We start from the raw sequence: 9,042 nt of genomic DNA on the forward strand, positions 1-9,042 counted from the left end.
CGCATCTTAGCACTTCACTGAGATGAAGGAACAAAAGGAACAAAACTATTCTCTCTCTGGTATTTTCGCTTACTACACGGGGCCTCGGACATTAGCCTCGGACGCAGCTGGTGTGAGCAGAAGCACCGCAACCACACGGGACCTTCACAACTTCCCATTGGAGTCCTGCACAAGCCTTTATCGGGGAAGGGGGGGGGGGGCAAATACCCATGGCAGGTGCCGGGTGCCCGCGGGCGCTGTTCTGCCGTCTTTGGGGCTGCGACATCCCCCGGGGACCCCCACCGGCCCCCTGCAACCCGGGGTCCCCCCAGGTTCGTGGAGCCGCAGCCCCCGGAGCCCTCTTTTACAGGGTCCGTTCACTCTTGGGACCCGCCGCTTCGGGGTCCCGCCGCTTCGGGGACCTGCAGCCCCCGGGACCTGGCGCTCCGGGGTCCCAGCGCTCCCGGACCCCGCTACTCCAGGACCCTCCGCTGTCGGATCCCCCCCCTCCGGGGTCCCCTCACCCCTGCCCCGGGGACCCTGCTCCCCAGGCTCCCTCCTCCCTTCCCCATCGGGGCTCCCCGCACCCGGCCCCGCCGCTTTGCCCCGGCGCGGCTCGGCTCGGCCCGGCCTCCCGCCTGCCATTGGCGCGGGGCAGCGCGGGGGGGCGGAGACGGCGGGGCCGCTATTAAACATCACATGGCAGCCCGCAAAACCGGGCAGCGGCTTGCGCGGTGGCTCAGTTGCGAGCGGTGCGGCCGGCGGGCACCGGGGCCGGGCTTGCGTGTGTCCCCCCCCTCCCCACTCCAACCCGCTGCTGGATCTTTACAGCACTTTAACTGCCCGCGCCTCCCTTACGGCCACCGGCAGGTAAGGAGCGCCTCGGGATGCCCCTTGCTCCCGGCAGTGCTGGGGATGCGCCGGGAGCTGGCTCGGTGCGCGCCCCGTGCCGCGCAGCTCCCGGGATAAAGCTTTCGTTGCCCGTGGGTGTGTTGCAGGCTTGGGTACGGCCGCTCGGAGGGGGGAACTTCTGCGTTTCTCGTGCACCGACCACCAGCTATTCTCAGCGCCTAAAATAATTAGATAGGTATGCCGGGAGCACTCGAGCATCTGCTTGCAGCATCTGTTTGTGTTCATAACTTTCCATGCACCAGCTGCTTCCCACTCCTCCCCCCCGCCTCTCCCGAGATATTTTATCCTGGGGAAGGGCTGGAAGTTCGCATGACAGCAGGAGCAGCCCCGCTCCATCCCTTCCCATTCTTCTCGCCTGTTGTTTCCTGTACAAGAGAGAGGTCAGGAGTCTCAAGCTTTGGAGAGGAGATGCGTGTTTTTGAAAGGAGTGTCCGAAATGTTTGAGAGGGTTGGGAAATGAACCTGTAACTTCATTCATTGGCGTTATGGAAACGGGGAGGGGGAGTTTCTTTATTTTTAATCCTCCTGACAAATCAAGATAGGAAGAAATTAAAGCCCCTGCAGCTGGGGAGCCGGTGAGGAGGCTCTAGGTATTGTTTCCACTTTGTTCATGACAGTGAAAGGAAAAAATACGGATAAGGAATGGCAGGTTTGTTCGCTGGGGTTCAGTGACTGCTGTGTCATCTTCCGGGGGACGGGGCAACGGGGATCCCTCCGGTGCTTGTGTCGGGACCTCGGTGCGCTTTCGGGACCCCTCGGTGCTTGCGCCAGGCTTCCGCCCCGTGCGTGTGCGGGGTCCGCGGCTGAGCCGGTGCCGCCCGGTGCTTGTGCCGGGACCTCGGTGCGTGTGCGGGGTCCGGGGCTGAGCCGTCCCTCATCCCAGTGCGTGTGCGGGATGCCCTCGGTGCGTGTGGCCGGCGCTGAGCGGGTCCCTGTGCTCGGTCGGCCCCGGCTGCTGCCGCCTCCCCGCGCCGCCGGCAGCCGCACTTGTTCCGTGTTCCAGCCTTACCTTGACACTTGTTTGCTTTGCACCCTGCAGCCGGTGCATCGCGCACCCCCCCTGGTGCCGGCTGCCGCCTCGGAGCTGTTCTGTCACCAGCTACAAACACCCCCGGCGGCAGATGCGAACGCGCTCGCCCGTTCCTCTCCCCTATTTCCTTGCACTCGTTTCCCTTCATTATCTGTTTGAGGGGGTTTGATTTATTCCCCCCAGATCCTTCTCCTGAAGGTATCTCACCGCTTTGTGTAACTTGAATGCTACCCGAGCCCGGGGAGAAGCCCTTCGGAATGACTTCTAAGCAATGTGGGGGTCTGGAGAAGGGTTTCAGGGAGCGGGAAATGCGGGAACGGGCTTTGCTGGGGCGAGGAGCGCCTTTGTTCCTTTGCAGAGGCGAAGGCGCTGGGCCAAGGTAGTGCTGGTGCTCCCGTAGCAACATGTGCCCGGTCGCTCCGCAGGGCTGAGAGACGCCAGCCTGGGAATAGCTGCTCCAAGCCCTCATTAGTGCTCCTCTTTCTACCCCCGCGGTTCGTTTTGCACTTTGGAGGTTTTGTTCTTTATTAAACCTTCTGCACAAATCCCCTTCGAGCTGCTTGCTGCGAAGTTTTGATGTGGGATGTGAACGTCTTTCCTGGGGGCAGGTCTTGAGGGGGATGCTTCCTAAGGGGAAAGTGAGGGTGCAGGGTCCTCCTCATCACTTCCACCAGCACTGGTTCAGAAATGCTGTAGATGCAGCATGGTCCCGTTTCTCTCTTCTCCCCTGAGCATCCCCTTGCAGCAGAGCAAGCCCAGGGCTCTCCCATCCCATCTCATCCCATCCCGGTAATGCTGCGTCAGTGCCTGTGCTCGTAATTCCAAGCTCTAGTCTTGTATCCTCTCCCAGGAGGAAAGGTAGCCTGGATTAATAACAATAACAACACACCTCGTGATGATTGAACTTACAGGTGCGTGTGTGCATGTGTGGCTGCAGTGCTTAGGGACAAATTGCACCAGCATTTGGGTTGGTTGGTGGGTATGGGGTTGGCTTCTTTCTGGTGAGGATGCAGGGCTGGTCCTCCACTCACTTGGCATCTTGGGTGCCACCAACAGCTGATAATGGGGTGGGAGGGGGGGCAGCACACTTGTTTTGCCTTTGAGCTGCAGGTGGATTAGCAAAAGAAGAAGTACTATTAGCTTTTTACACTGGTTTGCTTGTTTCTGGGATTTTCTGGGGGGGAACCTCTAACTGAAACCAGTTGGGGAAGTCATGGTGAGCATCAACAAGGTGTGAGCTAGAGCCAGTGGATCTGCCAGGGGTTTACACAGCCTGTGGTGCCACAAGCAGGAGCATGACCAGAGCTGGTCCCTGTACACGGTGCTGGTTGTGCTCCCATTCTGCTATCCTCCCCACTCCAAGCATGCACAAGGAAGAGAAGGGATTTGTGCTGTAGAAGACAACCATGCTGCGGTGGGGCATGCCAGAGCTTTGTTGTATAATCCTCAAGCAGTGTGTAACGGTAACACTGGCTGCCCCAGGCACACCCCAGGTTATGGATTTATGGATGGGTAGAGCCAAATCAGTGCAGGTTTGCTCCCAGGGCAGCGAGGGAGGAGAAATGCTGGGCCAGGTACAGGAGGCAGAAGGTGCTCAGCCATTCACAATCAGAATACAACGTACAGCACCTAATTCGGGCTCCAAACTTCTAAATGCAGGCAGCTCCCTGTAGGAAGCTGCTGTTATGAGTCCAGTGATTTGTGGACTTCAAACAAATGTCCTCAGGTCAAGACTTCTGCGGGGGAAGCTGTGTATTCAGGCACTTGAGACTTTACAGCTTATCTTGCCCTCCACCACAAGTTTTCCCCTAAAATCCAAGAAAGAAGGCAGGCGAGAAAACAAAGACTTAATAATAAACTGCTTCCCAGGCTGCGTGTTCCCATCAGCTGGGAATCAAACAGACTCTGAATGTGGAAGTTGAACATGACTGTGATTAGAGGATGTGGCTTATAAAAGTGATCGATTTGCAGACCAATGCAATGGCTTTTCAAGAAGGTTTTTGTGTGCAATGTATTAGCAGTAATTTCACTTCCCTCCCATGTTCAGGTTAAAAGTAATAAATGTGGTTTTCAGCCAAAATAAATAATTTAAATGAACATTAAAAGAGTTCTTTTGTAATTTTGAGAACGATATCCTGATGGGAAAGAGAAACATCCTGATCAGAAAGGTGCAAGGGGTGAAAAAGTGAATCCTCACTGGTGTAGGCAGGACAGTCAGACAGGTTTTAGGCAGCCCTGCTGTGAGCCTGCATGACTGGGAGCTGCTCTCAGACCCGGCATTACCGAACCCACCAAAAGCTGCCAAAATGTCTTGTATGGTGCTGAAGTCACAGATGACTAATGTGGGCAGGTAGGCGTGGGGATGCATTCCTGCACAGCATACAGAAGAGATGGGAAAAGAGATGGTAAATGTAATCCCGAAGGAGATTCCAGAGGGAACAGCAGCCTGCGTGCAACTGGGAGCATGATGGTGTTTTGTGTATGTCACCTGCTCCTTTCCTAAGTGTCTAATGTGGTTGGAGGTTGTGGGAGGGCTGAGGAGCTGTTTGAAATCCCTCAAGTTTCTGTAACACATCTGCAGGGCTTTAGGAGCTGCCTTTGGGAAAGGAGATAAACTCTTCTCTACTGCTGTTGTTAGGTATGGATCCAAGGAATAGCCGCAGTGTCCTGCAACTGTTTTGAGGGCAGAGGTTGAGCGGCTGCAGTTTTGTTGGGTTTTGGACAAACTCAGATGGGTTTTGATGATTCTGATTTACAAAGAACGCTGTGATTTAATCCCCCTGTGCTGTAAATGACATTGAATTCTCTTCTTCCATAACAAACATTCCTCGTCACTGGGTTGTAGTTTGATTTCCTCATGGGGCGCATGCGTGGACGGAGCAGTTGCATTAAGGCATCTCTTCTCCTCTGCAGTATTTCAATTACATTTCCTGATATACAGTACATGACTTAATGGATGACGCAGTTGTTAAAAGCTAAACCTGGGTCTAAGCCAGACCTCCCTGAAACAAGTTTGGTGGCTTCTACCCTCAGGAAGAAGGTTTTGTAGCCTCTCTGCTCAGTCTTAAGTGCTGACATTTAAGACCCACAGGACACTCAGAACCATTACCCGTTGGAGATGGAACTGGCTGCCCCAGGCTCCTGAAGGGAAGGTGCTGTTACTCGCTACCAAAGGTGTTAGAAAGACACTTGGACAGTCATCCTCCATTGTGGCCTTTTGCTAGTTGTGTTAGCAGGAGCAGATGAGGGCTGTTACGAGATTTAGTTCACTTTGTACAACTTAAGCCTAATGTAAGTGTAAAAATCATGCAGATCTCAACAAGTTTCTGTGGTTAAAGAAGAGCTAATGCCTTTTGCAGAGAGCACCCAACTCCTTTGGTTTTGCTTATTCAAAAAGCTAAGTTATGTGCAGTGTAATTTCATGGAGACCGCTGACATTTGTGTTGTCCTAGTTTATTGCTTTTCTCAGTACGCGGCACCTTCCCTTTTACATGTCCCCTTGTTTGCTGTAGTTAAAACAGTCCTGGAGACACACTGTATGTCACTAAAACCTGCTTTAGTGTTTGTATTTGAACAGATGGATGTTAATGCTGATTGTTTGTTTCAAAATAAACAGAAAGTTGTAAATAGTAGGTAGATTATTTGCATGTCCAGCCTTAAAGTGCACATTGCTCAGAGGCTTGAGACATGATTGAGCAACTTGGTCTAGTGCAAGGTGTCCCTGCCCATGGCAGGGGGCTAGAACTGGATGAGCTTCAAGGCCCCTTCCAACCCAAACAAATCTATGATTCTGTGATCACTTCAGTGCTTTCATGTGGGAAGAGTGATGCCTTCTTTGTTGTAATGAAGTCACTCCTGTCAATACACGACCATGAACATGACGTGTTCCAAAAACACGTCGTTAAGAATAAGGAAACTTCCTGCAGGTCCACGGGAGTAATTTTAATTGTTTCTTCCAGGTTTGATTCCTTACCCTTTTCCCCAAGATCTAACACAGCGTTTCTCTTTCTCTTGCAGACCATGCCATCTCTATGACGGTTGCTTGTTAAGCTAACTCTGCATGCCAGAAGACTGTCCCTGGTGGATCCAAGGGCTTCTGGGGACTCCAGCCTCTCCCCAGTTTTTCCGCGTGTGTGTGTTCCTTTAGAACTTTCAAAACTGTTTCTCCAAAGGGTTTTGCAGAAACTCAGACTGTTTTCTAAAGCAGAAGCACCCGAGTCCACAGCAGTAGTGATGGGCAGCGTGCGAACCAACCGTTACAGCATCGTGTCTTCGGAGGAGGACGGCATGAAGCTGGCAACCATGGCTGTTGCCAACGGCTTTGGGAATGGCAAGAGTAAGGTACACACCAGACAGCAGTGCAGGAGCCGCTTTGTCAAGAAGGATGGCCACTGCAACGTCCAGTTCATTAACGTGGGTGAGAAGGGACAGCGATACCTGGCAGATATCTTCACCACTTGCGTGGACATCCGCTGGAGGTGGATGTTAGTTATCTTCTGCCTGACTTTCATCCTCTCCTGGCTTTTTTTTGGCTGTGTGTTTTGGTTGATTGCACTGTTGCATGGGGATCTGGAGAATCAAGAGAACAGCAAACCTTGCGTCTCTCAAGTGAGCAGCTTCACTGCAGCCTTTCTGTTCTCCATTGAGACCCAGACCACGATCGGCTATGGCTTCAGGTGTGTCACAGATGAGTGCCCCATCGCAGTGTTCATGGTGGTTTTCCAGTCTATAGTAGGCTGCATCATTGATGCCTTCATCATTGGTGCTGTCATGGCAAAGATGGCTAAGCCAAAAAAGAGAAATGAGACTCTAGTCTTCAGCCACAATGCCGTGGTGGCCATGAGAGACGGAAAGCTGTGCCTGATGTGGCGTGTTGGAAACCTGAGGAAAAGCCACTTGGTAGAGGCACACGTGCGAGCACAGCTCCTCAAATCCAGGATCACGTCAGAAGGGGAGTACATCCCCTTGGATCAAATAGACATCAATGTAGGCTTTGACAGCGGGATAGACCGCATATTCCTGGTCTCCCCAATTACAATAGTACATGAAATAGATGAAGACAGTCCTTTGTATGACTTGAGCAAACAAGACATGGACAATGCTGACTTTGAAATTGTAGTAATATTAGAGGGCATGGTGGAAGCTACTGCCATGACTACCCAGTGCCGTAGCTCATACCTGGCAAACGAAATCCTCTGGGGCCACCGCTACGAGCCCGTGCTCTTTGAAGAGAAAAACTACTACAAAGTGGACTACTCGAGGTTCCACAAAACATACGAAGTGCCCAACACACCCATCTGCAGTGCCAGAGACTTAGCAGAAAAGAAGTACATTCTCTCTAACGCAAACTCCTTTTGCTACGAGAACGAAGTGGCCCTCACCAGCAAAGAGGAGGACGAGATTGACACTGGGGTGCCTGAGAGCATGAGCACAGACACCCACCCGGACATGGACCACCACAACCAAGCAGGGGTGCCTCTAGAGCCACGGCCGCTACGGCGGGAGTCGGAAATATGACTGACGGACTCTTCCTCTCTCTTGTGGTTGAAAGGAAAACCAATACACCTATCGGTCAAAGGCACGTTGACCTGAGAAGTTGGCCCAGAACAGTTTTCAGACAACGGTACTGTTGAAGAGCGGTGTGAAGGCAAGCAGACCTGAGAAACCCGGGCTGGTTTTAGGGCTGTCCTCAGAGGAGGGACGACAGGAAATGAACTCTAAACACAAAGCACTAAACATGTCTAAGTATGAACAGAAGGCACATATGTTGTAGAATAAATTATGTATATATTTTTTTACAAAACTTGAACTTGCAGGCAAGCTTTGGTTGGGTTATTATTATTTTTGTTTTCAACTTTTTCCAGAATGCTTCTCTCTAGGGAACAAGAATGTTTTTAATGGCATAACAAAGGCAAGAATCTGCCTTATTATTATTATTATTATTATTTTTTAACGAGCTGCTGCTAACTACATGAACACAAATGGTTATTTTTGTTGCAGTGTAGTTTTGTATTTTTTTTTTCTCTTGTGTAATTTAAAAACTCAAACCAGAAAAGTCAGTGTTGAACTTTTGGGGTTGAAAAGCTTCAGAGAGGCCTATGTTGCCAGAAAGTCTAAACTCCTTTTGAGGCCAGTAGGTTGAGAGCTCGAATCAATTTCTCTCTTTCCAATTACATAAGGGGCATTATGTAGTATCAGGCCAATCAGTTGCCTCAAGCAAAATTGTGATTTGGGGGGGTGGGGGGAGGGAATTTAATTCTCTGTCTAAAGGAAATAAAAAATATATATAGACACATAGACAAAGTACTATGTTAAAACTACCTAAATGGATACCAAAGAAAATGCAGAGTTTTGCACAGTGGAGTTTATTTTAAAAAAGAAAAAAGAGGCTGCTTAAAAAAAAAAAAAAATCAAACCTCAGTCACTTTTTTTTGGTTTTTTTTTTTTTCTCTTTTCTTTTTAAGACCTTTATTTTGCACCTTATTCAAAAAGCTTAAGACTCGGATCTGAAGTGAGCTAGGACTCCTCCTCTTCCCCATCCCTGCTCTTCTGCTCTTCCATGGGCAAAGAATCCCTGAGGAGTAATGCAGCTGGGGGAAAGCAGGCAAGCACCCAGCTGTCTTCTTGAGCAGAAGGGCAAATGTCCCAAACCAGTGCTGGACCTCAGCCTCCCCAAAACTGAGCCACCCTCCGCAGGCATCTGCCCTGAGCCCCTGCCTCCATTGTGTTACTGCTCAGATCTTGCCAGGACCACGCAAAGCTGAGGTCCATGCTTGAGGCACAGATGAGCTGTGTAGGGAAATCTCCCCAGGAAGAGGTTTTTAAAGAGGAAAGGAGAGGGTAATGGAGAGGGAAGGAGAAAACAACTTTTCTAACACAGCACTTGGGAATGGTGCAGGGATTGTAGTTGTGTTTTGCAATAAATGCTTCTCTTCAGCAGGGTAGGGGTGTCAGAGAAAGGGTATTTTCCATCTCATTGAGAGAGGAAGGGAGATTTAGGTTGGATATAAGGAAGAAATTCTTTACTGTGAGGGTGGTGAGGCACTGGAACAGGTTGCCCAAGGAAGTTGTGAATGCCCCATCCCTGGCAGTGTTCAAGGCCAGGTTGGACGGGGCTTGGA

At 51.0% G+C, this 9,042-nt stretch overlaps 1 protein-coding gene across 1 annotated transcript; it reads left to right on the forward strand.

Annotated features, from left to right (window-relative positions):
• Positions 1-694: 694 nt before the first annotated feature.
• KCNJ2 (potassium inwardly rectifying channel subfamily J member 2) lies at positions 695-8,447 on the forward strand. The gene is made up of 2 exons (XM_057418625.1): positions 695-849; positions 5,939-8,447. The coding sequence occupies exon 2, from the start codon at positions 6,155-6,157 to the stop codon at positions 7,436-7,438; it is 1,284 nt and encodes a 427-aa protein (XP_057274608.1). The 5' UTR covers positions 695-849; positions 5,939-6,154; the 3' UTR covers positions 7,439-8,447.
• Positions 8,448-9,042: the final 595 nt, after the last annotated feature.

This window comes from Pezoporus wallicus, unplaced genomic scaffold, assembly GCF_028554395.1.
Source record: "Pezoporus wallicus isolate ANWC-B61680 ecotype Strahan unplaced genomic scaffold, APGP_CSIRO_Pwel_v1 contig_3710, whole genome shotgun sequence".
NCBI lineage: Eukaryota > Metazoa > Chordata > Aves > Psittaciformes > Psittacidae > Pezoporus > Pezoporus wallicus.

Bases quoted from the DNA above. Each gene is read 5' to 3' on its own strand.
- KCNJ2 (XM_057418625.1), top strand. From the start codon at position 6,155: ATGGGCAGCGTGCGAACCAACCGTTACAGCATCGTGTCTTCGGAGGAG.